General features: G+C 37.5%; 1 protein-coding gene across 5 annotated transcripts; it reads right to left on the minus strand.

Annotated features, from left to right (window-relative positions):
* Positions 1-1,558: 1,558 nt before the first annotated feature.
* Positions 1,559-10,032, minus strand: LOC127366072 (uncharacterized). Of its 5 annotated transcripts, XM_051404779.1 has the most exons (9): positions 10,009-10,024; positions 9,442-9,545; positions 8,559-8,624; positions 8,389-8,437; positions 5,741-5,913; positions 4,274-5,293; positions 3,521-3,676; positions 3,253-3,345; positions 1,559-2,864 (listed from the first exon to the last, which is right to left on the minus strand). In XM_051404779.1, exons 6-9 carry the CDS (start codon positions 5,273-5,275, stop codon positions 2,544-2,546), a joined length of 1,572 nt encoding a protein of 523 aa, XP_051260739.1. In that variant the 5' UTR covers positions 5,276-5,293; positions 5,741-5,913; positions 8,389-8,437; positions 8,559-8,624; positions 9,442-9,545; positions 10,009-10,024; the 3' UTR covers positions 1,559-2,543. The 5 variants fall into 5 exon arrangements, with proteins under 5 accessions (XP_051260739.1, XP_051260738.1, XP_051260743.1 ...); XM_051404778.1 differs by lacking the exon at positions 5,741-5,913 and having other exon boundaries at positions 9,442-10,032; XM_051404783.1 differs by lacking the exons at positions 5,741-5,913; positions 8,389-8,437 and having other exon boundaries at positions 4,274-5,279; positions 9,442-10,032.
* Positions 10,033-18,284: the final 8,252 nt, after the last annotated feature.

Genomic DNA, 18,284 nt, shown 5'->3' on the forward strand with positions numbered 1-18,284 from the left:
ATATAGAAAGAACATGGTTTTTCAGTCTATTTGGGATGATAAGAGGTAAAACCCTGGCTGCCTCTGCTCAGCTAGTTCAGGGTAATTTTGGAGCATTGTGGAGAAATTCAAATCGAGTGAGATTAAAAAATCATTATCACTGTTTAATGAACATCCATTGTCATCCTGTGATTTTTATATTTATACATTGCAGCAGTAATAAACAAACACTAAGAAGATTACAGATTATTATTTTTCTCTATTTTGCTCCCTTGTCTTGTCAGACCATGTTATAGTGTATGCTCATGACCACTGATGGCTTGACATTATTGAATAAAATATACAGTGGAATGTAAAAATGTAGCTGCACATCATGTCTAAGCACAGATTTGCTGTTTTTGTGACTAACTTGCTTCAGATAACAAAAGAAAAAGTAATCATGTTGGTGAATGAGCTGATATCAGTAATGTCATGGAAATGTTGCAGCAGTCAAGCTACAAATACTATTAAGAAATAATGATAATTTAAAGTTTTAAGTTAAATTATTTATCATAGACTTTTAACATAAAACTCACTGATTTGTTCTAAGAGAAAGTGTATCCCTGAAACAGAACTGACATGTCATCTAGATGTTAGTTGACTGTTCAGTTGGTGTTACAAGAGAGTTAAATCCCTAATCTGTGATGACACCGAGAGATAGCCTGTGGCTTTATCGGTAACAATTATAGGGAGACTCAATTCTTTTAACTAAATTAACAACTCTGAAATGAGTGCAGCATAAAGTGTATTTTCAGAAATAGTTAACATACCAAGATAAATAGCTTGAACTGCCTGGAATTATGTATTTAAGAGGGCATTTTTCAGTTTTAATATTCCTTGCTTTGATGGAAACTGTAAAAGGTCATTATGAAGGGCTCTGGGGAATTTCAAAGTAATTTCAACAAAACAAGGTGCTCTGGACATTGAATTAATGGTGATTCTTTCAGCTCACTTCATTTCCTGTTGCAAATGTTATTTCAAATGTGCTTTATAGAGAGCTGTATAGCAATAAAACAAAGAGTTGTATTATGAAGATTTAGGAAAGACATAGAAAAGCAATCTTTATCCTGAAAATACTGTATTATGAGCAAACATTTTCTGTGTACACTCAAAAAAATAATTTGTTCAATGTACTTAATATAGTTATGTCAACAATTTCCACAAAACTGTGTTGTGTTCAAACTAATTTAATACTATAATTACAGAGAAAATAATGAACTTATGTGAAACCAACAAGACTGTATTAAGTAACTTCAATATTATCTGGTCAAGTTAGCCTTAATTGATCAGGCAGTGTTCAGCTAACTAAACAGGCATTCATTACACTGACCTAACTCACTAATTTATGTGTAACTCAGCTGCATTGACTAACACTAATTGAACAACCCCTTGTAGTTCCAACTAAACTGACTTGAATAATCAGTACTTACATAGTTTTCATTGTTATCAAGCTAGTGAATAATGTTGGACTTACTAAACCTAGTTATGTCAACAATTTCCACACAATGTAGTTAAGTAAATTCAAATTACAATACCTTAGTTCTGTGAAAAATATTATTTATTGCCAATGGAAAACTACAACAATCACAAACAAAACAAACAAACAAATTTTAAACCACAAACTTTGAATTTGCGTGAGTTATACCTTAAAATTGCTCCTGCATATCAAACAAACCATTTTTCAACATGTATAGCTTATTTTTATTTCCCCATTTCTAAATAAAAATGTTTATATTAAAATGTTTTTTATGCTATAAAATACTCAATTTTGTTTACAGTTAAATTTGTATAAAATGCCCAATGAAAACAAAAATCTCTTACAGGACCTACAAAACCAAACCAAAACTTAAAGCTATATTCTTTAAGAAGCAGGCAGAATGAACATGGCTTTTTTCCCCTCACAATTACTGAACACTGTACAATGAAACATTAGATACTGATTTTTTAAAGATCCATCCTATTCATGTAGAACCATCTACATGAATAGGGTGAACAAATGTCAAGTAAAAATACTTCAAAATTATCTTTTCCTCCCTGCCACTTCAGCATTGTAGGGGTAAAAAAAACAAACAAATCAGTGCAGTGTTTTCTAAAATTAAATCACAAAGGGAAAAAAAGGAAAAATAAAAAAAGTAGTCCAACGTACATTTTCAACAGACAGTACCAAATCTTATGAACAGGAACTTGGTCAACGTTTGATCACAGCACCATAAACACGATTTCGATTTGATTCTCTCATCCTCCTTGCTACAACTTTCAATATTCACCCATCACTCTCCATTTCACATTGTTGATCTCCACTTCTGCAGCTGACGTGAATTCAAACTTCTCATTTGTGTTTTTCAAGTTTGTTATTGTCTCTTTTTGTAAACATTTTCTCAACTCTGTTAAACATTTAGTGCATCTGATCCACTCTTCACAGTTCACAGTTCAACATGCAGATCCAAAAATCTGTTTTCTGCCAGATGGTTTGGGATGGAATTTGTCCTCCAAGTTTCCTCTGTGCTGCTCAGGAGCACTACACTCTAAAATGTTCCTTCAAATAGTTTGTTCTTTAGCACTTGAGCCTTTGTTGAAAGTTTGTTGCCATCTAGTTCCATCACAAGTTTTTGCAGAACCTCAAATGTGTACTTCAGGTTTGTTGGATAGCTCAGGTCCAGTGAGTACATGAGGCCAAACAAAATGGCGACTGCATTTGCAGTGTTATCAAGGTCATGGAGCACTTCCACACCTTCAATGATTATTCCAACATCTGCCAGGCCATCTGTAGACTCTGCACCTTCCATCTTTATGGCAAAGATTCCCAGGACTGTCTGGTCCATAGCCTCCTGGTTGTCTTCAACATCCTCAAAAACAGAACAAATACACCTTCAGTTACAATATACACACCATTTATTATCCATCCAGCCTCCAATAATACCTTAAGACAGTAGTTCACAAACTGCTTTTAATGTGATTTCAATGAGGGAATTTTACTATGGAAGCATGTCCCAAATCTTTCTGTCTGTTAGAATGTCAGGCAATCTGATGCATTTTTCTTGTTGTCCATAAATGTCATGTTTGGATCCAAGACACTAAGGAACTGCCTACTAAGAAGTTTTGTGTGTGTACCCTAAGCCTGCATGATATCTTATTCGTCTGTGTGATAGACTTGTCAAAAACTTCTAAAATAACAATCACATTTTCAGTTTCTGGAGAGAAAGTACAGTAGAAACCAAAGGCCAAAATACTTACCATGTACTCTCTTATGAGATTTTCAGGGTCTTCATTGAGGTAAACCATTAGTGCTTTCAGTACACAGGCTCTTCTTGTTTCAACAGCATCATTCTACAGCAGAGAACAAGGGAAGTGTGTAAGAGTAGTTATATTGGTATTGCATTGTGCAGCAATTACCACTACAGATCATCACTGCTCAGCCAAACTGGTAAGACTACTAATTTTCCGCCCTACAGTGGCCAGCTGGTTCGTCTTCATCATAAAAAATAAATTAAATAAAAAGTACCTTATCCAAGTCTGCCATGATAGTCCTTATTTTCCGCCCTGCTGCTCCTCCTTTTCTTTTGAAGATTGTAATCAGCCGTGTAGAATGATGATCCAGCTGTTGCATGAATTTCGATCTCAGTGGTACAGTGGTGATGCGAGTAAACTCTGCTTCTACCTACAGACATTTAACAAAGTATAAAAATATCAACACAATACAGCTCAAAGGCAATAATAATCAAATTACTGGACTAACGAAATGTTATTGTGACTTCCTAAGATGAAAATTTTGTCACATGATCAGGTATTGTGTGGATCATTAAATTAATGCAATATAGGACAACAACAAGGATATCCCTTAGTTATTTTTCCCAAAAGTTATAATTTTCACAGATATGATTCTGTTACCCAGTTCCAATGACCACCACATGCTTGCAGTCCAACAAATTTGACACAATGCTTTTCTGGAAAATTACATCACATGAATAAAGACAGTTCACCTTGCATTTAATAAATTCATAATTCTAATTTTCACCTTTGGGTGAAGATTAGAGCAGCAAATAATCTTGAGATTTTTTTACAGACAAAAAAAATGCCAAAATTGTCCAGTTTCCCTCTTACTCTGAGTGTCTGTGTTGTGAGTAAACAGACATTTGAAGACATAATTTTTATGATCAAATTGATGAAAATAATCTGTTGTTGCAGCCCTAGTGAAGATTCCTTTTAATGTCATCCCTTCACCCCCTAAAATGTAAAAAACTTAGTTATGACTGACCTCCTGCTCAGAGAAAAGAGCTGGCCACCTTCTTTTGAATTCAGCAATGAAAGGCTTTTCTTCAATCACTTCATGCCGCCTGTAAGCAAATGTCTTCTCCATTTTCTCCTTAACCACCTGTTGGTTGTTGCTCTTTCTTACTTCGGACAATAATGCCAGTCTCTCTTCCTCAAGGCTCTCTTGGGATTGTCCTGTTGGATAATCTGGACAGTAGTTCACTTCTGCTCTTCTAGCTTTCTTCACTTGATTTGGAGATGTGCGTGGATCACCTTGTTTACGCTTGAAGGAATTCACATTCAGCTCGGAACATCCGATATTGCGCAGTTTTGTGCGGTAGTTTGCCATTTTATATTTCAAGCTTATTTTCCACCCATAAAAGCCAGAAACAGAACCTTGCTCCTTTAAACATGGGTGTTTCTTCACGAGTGCTTCAGCTACTGCATCAAATTCAGCATTGCACGGATAAGCTTTATATTTGATTATCTGGGATGCCAAACTTTCAAGAATGTCTGACTTCATTCTTGGACTTGGACTGAAGAGGATACCATTATTTTGAAAGTCAGTATTAGCACGCTGGAGTTGGAGCTCGACATCATAGACGAACTCAGGCACAGGAAAGACATCTGGCCATGGCTCACATCTGAGGGACGATGATGATGAGCTAGAGGATGAGAGAATGTCAGTGTCCACAGATGAAATGGAAGCAGTCTCATCCAGACTGGGTTCCACTGAAGACAGGCAGGGGCTAGTTAGAGACGAAGCACTTGGGAGGTAAATCAGTTTGAGAGTAGCTTTGTTTTGAATGTCTGAGGTGGACTTCAGGTTTATGAACTCATCAAAGTCACTGTCCTTGTATTGCAGTCTGAAGTCTCCTGCCACCTCACATTGTCTCTTTATCTCACTTTTTAGTTCCTCAACAGAATCTGGTATTCCTGAAGGCAGGCTTATTTTGGAAGAGTCATTTTGTCCAAGGATGATGCGAAGCACTGCCGGTGTAGCCATATTGCTTGACAGGTTATTCTGAAGAAAAAGCAGAAAAAAATTATTAAAACCATATGTAATAGAAGTCTGAGCAGACAGCATTCATTCATCATCAGTATGACTATCATGGGGATTAAAAGCATAGGGATAGTGTAAAGAAGGTATCCCTCAGAATGACGCACAAAAGTCAGACACTTGCTTCTAAATTAGCTTACTGTTTATTGTGAATCTTGATTTTATATAAATTTACAAAGTCGTCGTCAACATTATTTTATGATAGTGCAGTGTAGTGTCATTGTAGTGTTCATTCTGGCTCAAATAACCTCCTCCTGAAGCCACAAAAAGCCTTTATCTACTTCTGACACATTAAGAGGCACTCATGTTCCTGTGTAAAAATAGCTGTCTTTGAAGAGTTATTTTGTGTATCATTTTAACCTGTATTCCCATAAAAACGGTCAACATCAAATAATAATCAAGAATAATTACCAGACACGTGTATGTATCTTTTAAGGGTTACCATTCGGCGGGTTCCACACTTGTAGTCAACCAGGGGATAGTCGTCAATCAGTTCACTTAATTCAGCCAACACAATCTCTGTTGCTGAGGATGCTTGTATCTCAAAAGCGCTGTAGTGCTCTCTGTACCATGATGCCAATTTTCTGCATATGAAGATCAATGTGTTTTCCAATATACACATTTGAAGTATCTCCACAAATTCAGGCAATCCACCAACTGATCCATGCACAATAATCATTCCATTTCTATATTGTATGCCATTGGTAGAGACACTCTGTGCTAGAGTAACTGTTGTGAGATCAGGGTATTTTTGACATAGATGAAGCGCCACATCCTCTTTCATGACATCTACAGGAATTGACGAGACATGTGTCACATCAAAGGCTGATCTTGCATAACTCCCTGTATATATGTGATGGCCAATCATCAGCTGGTGCTTATTTGCCAAAGACAGTGTGATGTTCTTGAAACACTTTGTGTGTCTGACAACCTGTTTGAAAAAACTGTGTTTGGCCTCAAAACGCATTGTCCAAAACATTACAATGGGGCCAAACAGCTTTATCATTTCTGGGTAATGCTCCAGAAAGTGATGTTTTGGTAGGAGTCTGTGACCTGGAAATACCTCCTGGTATCGCTGTCTGTGCTCTGAGATTTTATACTCTAAATATGCCACAGACTCATCACAGTGGAAAGGTGCAACCACCAGCTCGACAATATCTTTTAAGTCTAAAATCACTTTCCAGGCTGGCTCATCTTCAGGGATCAAATGACCAATCATAAATGGTAACAATCTTAACAAACACCAATTCTCGTGTGCATTACCACCAATTGTTTTGCGACATGCAAAATTATGTGGCAACAAGTGAGGGCGATTTTTTTTGTCACCCCACCTGTATTGAAAGTTTTTAATGTGATTATTAAGGTCAACAAGTGAAAATAACTTCTTGGAAATGAGAAGCCCCAAGCACTGTGCAAGCTCAACAGGGACTATGCCCTCAAAAAGATCATGGACAACATCAGGGGGATACCCTGATGTGACAGAGAAGTGGGAAAGTCTCTCTGTGAAAATACAAGCTTTCTTCACACCAAAAAAAGTACCTCCTTTTGCCTGTGCAGTCTTAACATGTAACTGTTGAAGTTCTTTGTTTCTGAGGGTAAATGCACCTGATTTTACTTCTTTGACTTGAGTTTCTTCCCGCTGAGCCGTGCAAAATCTACAAAAATACTGGCCAGAGAAACTTTCCACAAACCCAGCTATTCCATGTGCTGCAAGGTTGTCTGCTACCACACTCTGAAGTGTCCCCTTCACAAATGTACCCAGATGTGAGACAAAAACACCCTGTTGCTCTAGGGTAACAAGATCTTGGAGTAGTGGCTCAAATATTCTGTGATAGCCAAAGATCTTTACATCATCAGATTTACATAGGAGAGCCAGGTTTATTGAGGCCAAAGAGGAATGGCTGCCAGGGGGCAAATTTCCCAAAATCCAATAGACAGCACACAGTTTGTGTGTTTTCCGTGATGTACCGAGGGGGTTGCAAACTTCGAAATCATCTATGTATAAACAGAGAGAGATTCTTAGTTCCTCTCCTGACAGAAATACATTATTCTTAAAGTGCTGGCCATCTTCAAAGAATCTGTAATGCTGCTGGTCACTCACTCTCTGTTGGAGTCTTCTCTTTTCGATAACCTTGCTAAGCACATCCTTTTGATTAAGTAGCTGCTGTAAAACCTTTAGCAAAGGGACATACTGAAAACTTCTATTAGCCTTTGCATCAAGTATAAACTCAACTGGATCAACAATATTAAAATGATTTCTATAATATTGCTTCCGCTTAAATGCAGTGGCTAACGGCCCTTCCTTTCCTAAAGCTTTTGACAAAGGGTTAGATGAAGAAAGTGTGCACTTTAACTCTTTGATGAGTAATTGGTCAACCTGCAAATTACGGTTACTAAAGAAGTCAGCAAGAATGTTGTTAGCTACAGGCACCAGGGCAGAATTAACTAAATAATGCAACTCATTTAACAGCTCATCAACAGCTGAGGCTGGTACATGGAAACAATTCTCCAACTTTAATAAGACAGATGCCAATTTCTCTTCTATAACTTTTGGCACATCCTCAGGTTCTGGGATCAGTTCATTATCTTCAAGTTCAGCATTGTCAAGTGACTCATTACTATCTGTCAGACATGCTCCTCCAAAAGAACAATTTAATGAATCTGCTGTGGCATTTTTCACAATTCCAGCTTTTAAATCCTTCAGTGTATATGTCCTGTGTTTTCTGTTCTTGTGGGTTTGATATGTTCCGTAAATATTTGTTTGAAAGGAACAATTCTCAAAAATGCAACATATAGTTTCGTGTTTTTTTAGATGGCTATTAACATGAGTTAAAAATTCTTTCAATGAAGCAATGTGGCTATTTGAACAATGGTGGCAGTTGAATGTTGTGCAATCTACTGATATTTGAGAGGTCTGATCAAAATGTGATCTACACAGGTGACTTCGCAGTGCATTCCAAGTTTTAAATCTGCACAGGCAATTTGAATATGTGCATGGATAAGGGTGTTTGCGGCCAAAGTGGCCATGTTTTAACCTATAGTGCTTCAATAACTGATACCTTGTCGTTTCCTCTGCAGCACACTCTTTACACTTCCACATTCATAATGCTGGAAATGAAACACAACCAAAAAAAAAAAATAATTACTATCCCATATACAGTATTAGATTTGAACATCTGTGGATACTTAAAGGTTAAGTCTGGATGTATTACTTTGTAACTGTACTTACCACTACTGAAGAGCCACAAACAAATGCAGACTGTCCAGTCCTCAAGCTCACAAATGTATGGAAGACCTGTAAAATATAAATACAGTCTATTTAATATCAGTTAGACTTATGATAAGCAAACAGTTATAACTTGAACATATTGAGAGCAAACACATGTTTAGTTTTACAGTTGGGATAGCACTGAAACCTGAAAGTGATATATCATTCAACACATAACCAACTCTGGGTGTGGTAAAGAAAGCATTCTTTGTTTTATATATAATTGGCTATTCATTAGTAATATTATCAATATTTTCATGCATTTTCCAGGACTCTATCATCCACATTTAGTTATGTATTATTAATGATACAGAAGAGCCTTTTGTATTCATAAACATATACATGGAGAAATTAATGTTCTTCTAAAATATTTGGGAATATATTACATGAGTAATGTTTTTAAAACTCCTGCAGTACAATCATCTGACAGTCCGACGTGTGCTCCCTGCCTTGCTCATTCAAACAGCCTATCATATCCCTGAATGATATGAGAGACAGGCAAACAGCCAATCATTTAACAGCTATGTAGTTCAGTAGTGTCAAAACAGCTGTAGTGAGAACATAAGGCTAAAGAAGCAGAATGGTAACCAGTAGACCGTTATTGTGCGTCTGCCCCAATTCTGAAGCAGGCAGCAACAGTTACGTAGTGGTGGAAAACTAATCATACTAGTTTAAAATTTCCTTTGTATTATCATTCAGGCTAAGGCTAAACAACGGTCCAAAAGTCACTTTTCTGTCACAACATACAGCAACATCTGACGTATTTTTCAAACTCTGTTTTCCTCAAAGGCACTGTGACTGCATAGTTTATTTTATCACAAAATTTGGCCCATAATATACTTACACACAGAGCTATATTCCTTTGCAAATGCTGACTCAGTTCTGAGTGATCAGCGCAGTCTGTCCTGACGGAGCTCCCTCACTCTTGGTCGCCCACTCACTCACTCGCTAGCATAAAAAAAAAAAAGTCACTTAACTAGCTTACCATTAGCTGCTGGCCTGCAGCTTAAATACAAGCTAATGACACTGTTTTTAACTAAGCTGTTAAAAAAACTTATGGTCCCAAACTTGTAAACCACCAACACAATTTTTAAGGTCACCCTACCTTGCTACCAGGAGCTCTGCTGCCCATACAATGAATTGTTAACAAAAAAAAAAAAAAAATGCCATTAAAACTAAACCAATGTAACGTTGCATTTGGTGAGATGCTAAACTAGAATTCCAGAGTTAAATTGTTATTTTAATGTATTTCTGTCATATGGCATTTTGTTAATTGGCTAGCTTGTTAGCGAGCTAGCATGAGCTAAAATGTGCTCATATATGCTAGATTTTCGCAAGACAAGTAAAGTAGCACCACCAATATCACTCTCTAACCATCCACAAATGTTCCAACATCAAAAAATATACTTACTCAGACAGAGATAGATGTCATTTGATGAAAGCAGGGTAAGATCTTGACCGAGAACACATTCGCCCGCCAATTTGCACACAGCAACAGTGGAGTTTGTGGAATCAGCTTCTGAGCATGTGCAGAAAGCCATCTAGAGCATTCTTAGTTTGATTGTGCAATTCACTCAACAGTGTTATGTTGAATTTACTTAGCTGGTTTCTTTTGCTTTGAGAAGTTTTCATTTTAAGTTAAACTTATTAAAGTGGACTTGGTTTTAAAACCAAACACAGAAATGTTAATTAAATGTAATATAGGATCATTTATTTAATTCAACAACTCACAGAGTTCACTTTTTTGAGTGTAGACCATTCCAGCTTGAGCATAGTTTCTATTAAAATGCTTTTTGTATTCAACTTTTTTTGGCCTGTGCACCCACTGCAAAGACGAAAGCCTTGCTGAGAGAGAGACCTGGAAGTGAAATTTTGAAGTGTTAATTAAAGCCACTTAGACTTGTACTCAGCAGGTCAGTATATACAGTTAGTGAAGCTAATCAAATACAAAATGTCAAAAGATTACAAAAAGCCTCTTTAAAAAATAGTAATGGAGCTAGTTAGACCCTTTTTGTATTTTCTATGTGATATACAGAGGTATGGAAAATAATGCCGGATTAAGACTACACAATATTTTTGTCTGTTACGATGGTCAGTTTGTCAGATTAGGCAATTATAGAGTCACAAATTCTTGCCATAATTTGGCTGAGAGACATGACGGAGTATATGTTGGTCCTCGACCAATCATAGGGCCCAACTTCAAGGAACAAGAATGTAAACAAAGAATGGAAGCTGTATGGCTTGTCTTGAGTTCGGAAAAGCCTAAATAAGAAAGATTTCCACCAAGTAACGCCAACATCATTCCTCTTTGTTTCGCCATGTTTACATTTGTGTGCGGAAGAAGGTGTTGACAATATATACACCCAGATACTTTACGAGTATGAGTTGACCTGAGCTACACCTTGATTGTGGATCACCACTGGCTTGTGATCCAAAGTAGAATTAGAATTTTCTTTACATTCGACACAAATTGGTCAGCATCTCAGCAGATCTCTTGATCTCTCCATGAATGCCTCATCAATAGTTGTGTTGGTGGTTCCCTTAAGTAAAGCACTTTGCGGTGTAAACTGCGTGTTGACGTGTTGACATTTTGACATAGTATAGGAATGACGCAGGTGTAAATAATAAAACTAATGACAGCCAAATTACATTTTGTTGCTTCAGTTTCAGGCTCCTGATATTGGCCATGCTGGCTCACTGTCACACTGTCATGGCTTTCATGTAATATTAATCATCAAAACCTGTTAAATAAAATACCAACATAAACAAACATACATTTTATATTGACATTGCCTGCCAGTCCGAATAAAAAACACTAACAGTATTAGAGCTTGTGGTAACCACCCACTGTCTCAAAGCACTTTGACCTCTTTATGTCTCCCTGCCATCCCCCACAGCTCTTTCATGTTCATTTATTCATCTATTGATGTGTAATGCTTGTAACTTGGAGTGGAGGATGGAGTCTGTTCCGTATTGCAATAATAAACACACTGAACAGGTTGCCAGTCCATGCTGGAGACTAGGGTTTTTAACAATTAATTTTTATATTTAAGTCACAATTTGAGTGTGAGGCAGAAGTTAGTTTGAGCAGTGTTGACAACGCCATCAAGGGGAATTTCACCCCAAGGAAATTCTTAGAAAATGTAACCAAAAAGGTCACAAAGGCTCTAAAACACTGGACCCGATCCAAAAATATATTAATTTTATTAATAATCTCTTAAAATGACAGACATGTAGCCAAAAACTTTAAAATACAAAATAACACTGCAACAAGTTAGTGGGGAGTCAGATATTACACAATTCTCCATCGGCCCATTAGTTTGCTAATTAAAAGCAGAAGGACGCAAGGAGCAGGGCTGAGAGCTTACCATAGCAGAGAGGAATAGCTCTGGGGGAAGGGTTCTGATGCTAAAACACCTCACATGAACACTCCACACCATCTAAGTGACACCCTAAGTGCTCTACAGTAGAGGATCAGTGAAGGAACATCACCACCGCAGGATCAGCCTGCCACCCGCCTTGGCCCAAAAAGCAAGCGATGTTAAGCAGTTAACACAGAGGCCACTTATGTGTTGCCACTGCATCACCACACTGTACACCAGGCCAGATAAATTGCGCCACAATTGGTCAACTGTGACTAGAAAATAGACACATGCACGCACACACACACAACCAATTTCTAAAAGGGAAAACAAAAACAAATATAAACAAAACATGAAACCTACTTATAAATATAGGAACATATAATGAGGGAACTGTAAAAAGAAATAAATCTTCCAAATAAACAACCAAAACACTGAAAAGAAAGTTAATGCATCTGAACTGTAAATAGGGCCATATAAATTGATCCGCAAATTTAAATTAACTCCAAAAAAGAAATGAAAGTACACACCAGCTTATATTATTAATGGAAAAACAGTAGTGCTGTCCCAGACTAATGAATTTCCTAGTTGACTAGTAGTCGTTAGTAAGTATAAAGAATATCTGTGATGTGCCGTAGAAGATTATGATATGTACAGTAGATTTGTATGACTAGTAGCCTGTATTTCAATTTCAAACTTGGCTATGAAGTCCTGTTTTTCACTGGGTTTTCCACGTGTATACCACCTACATAAAATTCTACATTTTATTTTGAATGAAGTGTGTTTAAAGATGAGTTAACAAGGTCTTACTTTGAGAGAAACTTTAATTATGAACGTGTGTGGCTGTATTTTTCTGTTTAATGCAGAAAAAAGCTTTTCTTTTCTTTTCTTGACATTTGAACTCGCTGCTCACCTCCTAGCTGAAGCTACTGGGCGCGGTGGCTTATATTACCCCTCGGTTATGTCAGGAGATGTGGCATCACTTTCAATTGTTATGCTGATGACACACAACTTTATGTGGCCTTGTCTTCTGATGACACTTGGGACAATTGTTTCCCTTTTTAAAATGTATTTTGGATATGAATGTATAGATGGATTTTTGAGGAGAAAAAAATAAAATTTTAGTTTTAGGTTGTAAAGTTCAGAGAGAGAAATTGGTTACAAAATAATTTCCCTTGGACTTGGACCCCAAGCAAACAAATAAAAACCTTGGTGGGGTCTTCAAATTTGTCACTGAATCTGCTTTATACCAACTAAAAAATATTGCTAAATTGTGGCCATTTCTCTTTCTGAGTGATACAGAGAATTGAAAGCATGCTTTTATCTTGAGCAGGCTGGATTACTGTAATGCGCTCCTATCTGATTTACCCAAAAAAGTTATAAAAGTCATAAATCAGCTGCAGCTGATTCACAACTCTGAAGTGTACTGCAGCCCAGGTGCTTACCAGAACCACAGGGAGAAAATTACATTGGTTTTAAAGTCTTTACATTGGCTGCCTGTCATTTTGATTTGATTATTTTACTTGTTTTTAAAGCGCTTTATGGTCATCAACTGGTGTGACCCTTCAGATCCTCTGGCACGAGTTTATTAGTAGTTCCAAAGTACAGGATTAAAACCTTTAGCCTTTTCAATAATACTATTTATTGTTTTACCTATATATATTCTATTGTATTTAATTGTAATTTTTATTTTTGTATTGTAATGTATCTTATCTAATTTTTTTTTCTCTCTGTTATGGTTCACATATCACGTCAGTAATCTATAAAGCACTTTGAACTTCCCTAACCTGTTTGAAGTTTGAAGTTTGAATGACACATGCTATGAACGTGCAGGACAGGAAAACTAAGATTGCAGACCTTACAATCACTGGGAAACTCAATCGGTAGGAAAAGAGGTAGGAAACGTACATCCGAGTAGCAGTCTCCTGCCATATAGTGCTGAATGGTGCTGCCCCTCACTTAGGGTGCAGGTGAATCATTCCAACCTGATGACAATTAAGCAGGCAAGAAGAAAGGAAGTGCAATTTTCAAATCGCAGTCGTCGTGACTTTATTAAAGATGTCGTAACAAGCTGTATAAACGTACAGTTAAACTGAAAAAGTACAGTTGTGACTGTTGCTTCTGTAGGTTATAAAGACAGTGCAGGCCAGTTTTAAATCTCAATAGCAATATTGATTAGAAAAATCAGCCACAGGGCGCCTTGATAGCTCACCTGGTAGAGCTGGTGCCCCATTTACCACAGCTGAGTCCTTGCTGCAGCGACCATGGGCTCTGTGGCCCTTTGCTGCATTACATCCCCTCTCTTCTCCTTTCCTCTCAATCTTCAGCTGTCCAATCCAATAAAGGCAAAAATACCCAAAATAATATACTGTATATATATATATATATATATATATATATATATATTTATTTATTTATTTTTTATTTTTTCTTTGTGATGTACTGTATTTGTAATTAAATTTTCTTGTATTAGCTTTCCACTTCAGCATTGCAGTCTTTTGTTTTTTGTTTTGGTTTGAGTTCGTCCTGAATAAAAGGCTTTCTTTGAGAAATGGTTTAACTACAGTCTAAAATATACTGACCTAATTTGGGGACTGGGAAAGGAATGACACCTGCTCTCATGTGATGCTCTTATTCCCCTACAAGGTGCTGTAACACACAAATGCACACACACATACAGACACTGGTAGTTATTTGTTGATGCATTTTAGAACTCTACACTATTAAGCCAGTGTTATCCAACATATTTGTTTTTGCTGTAATGCTTTCAAGCTAAAACTACATTTTAAATCCTCTCAAATTTATCTCTGCTGTGGCAGAGAAATACAACTTAATTGTCGATCAGTGAACCTTTATCATGCCTCTTTATCAAGACCAGTGGGAACAAGTTTCATTAGAAATTCCTCACTCTCACTCAGACAAAAGGAAGCATTAATGGGTGCTTTCATTAACTTCCATTTTGCAATAACTTTGCTTTTATTTTTCATAATGGGCTACATAGATTTGAACTTGCTTCCTGTTTGTGTGAGATAGATAGTTGATGAAAAAGGTTTTGTTATGGATAGAGATAATGTGTTTGAATGGAAATGCCCTCCTTCTTTGTTTCCTGCCTCGCTCAATGTTTGCTATAAAAGCCCACAGATTCCATTTTAGTTTTGTTAGATCATTATGAGCGGCACAACAACACATTCACTTTTCGGGGCCTGGGGTGACACTGACCCAGTGTCACCCCCCTGCCCGAACCATTCCCACTCTAATCCAGAAGAAGGGAGTTTGCAGCAGTTTGCCAGAAAGCCCTCTCTACATGCTCTGGTGCATGTCGTCAGCAAGGGATCTTCTCAAGTCCAGCATTGCCTCTGGACCTTTGCTTTTACTGGGTTTCTTAGCTACTTCATCTACCACAGCATTAGCGGGATTGTGCACAGCTTTCTATTCTCTCATATCACCAAGCTCAAAGAAAAATTGGCGTCAGAGAAAACCTACCCTGCCATTACAATTTGTAATATATATCCTTTTAGAAAGTCTGCACTCACTGCCTGTGACATAGAACATCTGAGGGAGATCTGGTTTATACCTGCAGAGCATACAGAGAACATCACAAGTCCTACTTATGTGGTGAATAGGAAAAGTTTCAAATACCTCAATGGGACCAGAGCAGAGTTACCATGCTGCGGCCAGTTTGACTGGAAAAGGCTGTACGACCGTTCAGCTCACTGCCTGTGGGACATGGTGAAGTCTTGTCGCTTTAAGAAGGCCCTCTGCACGGCTGAAGACTTTGAGTCTGTGAGTAATTTTCTCGCTTGCCTTTGAACTTAATCCTTTCAGTAGAGGTTTTGGCCTTAAGGCTCTCACAGTTGTATGGGAGATATGAATAAACCAAGAAATATGCATATAAACCACAGTGTATTGAAGAATCAAAGACTTCCCCCCGATTTTTTTTTACCTGGTTTCATAGTGTGATTGGTTTCATAGGAGATGGACAATTGAGTTATATCTATAGTTCTTTTCTCCCTGTATAGAGGATGTGCACATTGCCTCATTTTGAACAAAATCACTGGGAACTATTTTATCTATGAAGACAGTAACCAGACATCAAAGCAAAAATCTCTTTCTGTTTGATGTCCGTGTCTTACTGTAGTTTTTCAGCATTAATTCATTGTATTTTTGGATAGCGGTCTCACACCTGACTTACATTTTATGTGTGATTTTAGTTTATTTTAGGGTATCATACTTTGTGTTCAAACTCAGCTTTTTGGTAAATTACTTTAAAAGACAAAAGACCAGACTCACAAAGCCTTGTTTTTCATGCACTCTGTGCTAAGAGATGCACATGATAGTTATCAAACAGGCACACAAGCCTGCGTATCTGTGGAACATCTTGCATGCATTCACTGAAATGCCTCTCTATTCCTAATGCATTTGGTGAGGGTTGATCATGTAGGGGGATATGATACGTGTGGTTAATCGTATATTCTGCTGGATACACCAAGGTTCATGCACTTTTCTACGGACAGTTCAGCATGCAAAATTAACCATGTTGGAAAAAAGTTGCAGATTTGTGTATTTGTATACAAAAGGAAAGATGTTGCAGGGAGGGGAAAATTCTATTCAACCCCAGAAAAAGTGTGAATACACCACACAAAAAAGTATGCAGGGGAGTTATTTTGTTTCTGTATATTCACTCATAGTTTATTTTTGCTGCTGCTCAACCCAGATAATTTTGTTATTTTCTTCATTACAGTGGCTAATTACCCCGCTATACATTTAAACTTGCATCAGTTCTGCTCAAGTACTTATCTCTTTTCTTCTTTTCGTCATCTCTTTTAGCGATTTGCGCTAATCCCACAGTTGTTTACACACTATTAATTTACACGATAAGGCACAAAACATACCACGAACATGAGGCATGCAACTAATAACGGAGCTACATAGTCACTTTTAACTACCTGTTTGCATAAACACGATGGCTGCCTTGTGTATCCTTCGTCTGTTTGGACCGTTGGTTGTGCGTGTCCTCAGAAACTAACATGACACGTTCACGTCACAGACACGTCACAGTGAGCAGCAAGTAGCTTAAGAGGGTGTACAGGGTTTCCCTAGTAAAACATGGCCATTTCCACCACTGACTGTAGCCTACTCTACATGTACTGTCAGATTCACAACTTAACTGCTCTCCTTTTGCTTTGCTCTGCTCACATTCTTTAAATTTTTTCCCTGTTAAAGGGGTATTTTCTTACCGGAATCGATGATCCAAGGAGGGTGTTGAATGTCGTACAGATTTCAAAGTCCCCTGAGGCAAATTGTGATTGTGGGCTATATAAATAAAATTTGACTTGACTTGACTCTCTGCTGCATTTTCACATTCACTACACACACATGTCCCATCCTGCAGGAGAGTATAGGAAATGCTTGGAATGAAAAGAGCATATTGCCTTCAGACTAAATGAGCCAATTCCAATGGAAGAAGCAGTGCCACTTTGTGGTGTGCTTCTATGTAAAACTTTGGCGTTCAGTTGCCTTCGTCTACCAGGAGAAGAATTTGATATTCCTTTGAGCAGCTTGACACATCAATCATAGATGAACATAAAGTAATAGTCTCACAGGGGTATTTACTACTGTGTGTTCAACTGGTCCCTAGTTTGTCAAAAATAAAGTCTTTTTCTGTGTGTAAACTCCGGAAGTCATCACTCCTTGCCACAAGAGTCGGGTGGATTATTCTGTGGTATTTACAATCTCCTTCTATTTGATTAGAGATCTAAGAGCATCAAGGCAGATTAACTCTGCTCCTATGGTGTAAATAACCCCACCAATCTCTTCACATCCATGGCAGCAACTCACAAGGCATTAAGTTGTGAAGACTTTATCGATAGCTCTTGTGTTTGGGGGTTTAATTAAAACCCTGCTCACTCAGAAGGCAGTGTCACTGCACTGAGATATCTTACACAAAAAAAAAAGATCAAGTTTTATCATCGTGTTTGTCACAACCTCGTGTTAATATTTGTTGAATTACAATGTTTGCAAATCATATTGATGACAGCCATATCTAAGAAATATTGCACTAAGAAAAAATGTTGTGCATCCAATATTCTGCCAGAGAGGAAACACTGAAGTCTTACTAAAATCTAGGGACTTTCTGGCTTACTTTCCCAAATCTAAGAATTTCTTTTTACAAGTTTTAACAAGACAGTACCAGTAGCAAATGGTCAAGACTACTTTAGCATTGACGGGCTGAGGTATCTCCCTTTAGGCTGCCCACTATAAGGTGGAAAACTTGAAATGATTGGTTTGCTCTAGAATTCACACCTATCTGTGGCCCCAAGGCTAG

Source organism: Dicentrarchus labrax, unplaced genomic scaffold (genome assembly GCF_905237075.1).
Source record: "Dicentrarchus labrax unplaced genomic scaffold, dlabrax2021, whole genome shotgun sequence".
Classification (NCBI taxonomy): domain Eukaryota; kingdom Metazoa; phylum Chordata; class Actinopteri; family Moronidae; genus Dicentrarchus; species Dicentrarchus labrax.

Bases quoted from the DNA above. Each gene is read 5' to 3' on its own strand.
- LOC127366072 (XM_051404783.1), bottom strand. From the start codon at position 5,275: ATGGCTACACCGGCAGTGCTTCGCATCATCCTTGGACAAAATGACTCT. The intron at 3,346-3,520 runs GTACTTTTTATT...TCTCTGCTGTAG, and splicing joins TCATGGCAGACTTGGATAAG to AATGATGCTGTTGAAACAAG. The intron at 2,865-3,252 runs GTAAGTATTTTG...TCTGTTTTTGAG, and splicing joins ATCTCATAAGAGAGTACATG to GATGTTGAAGACAACCAGGA.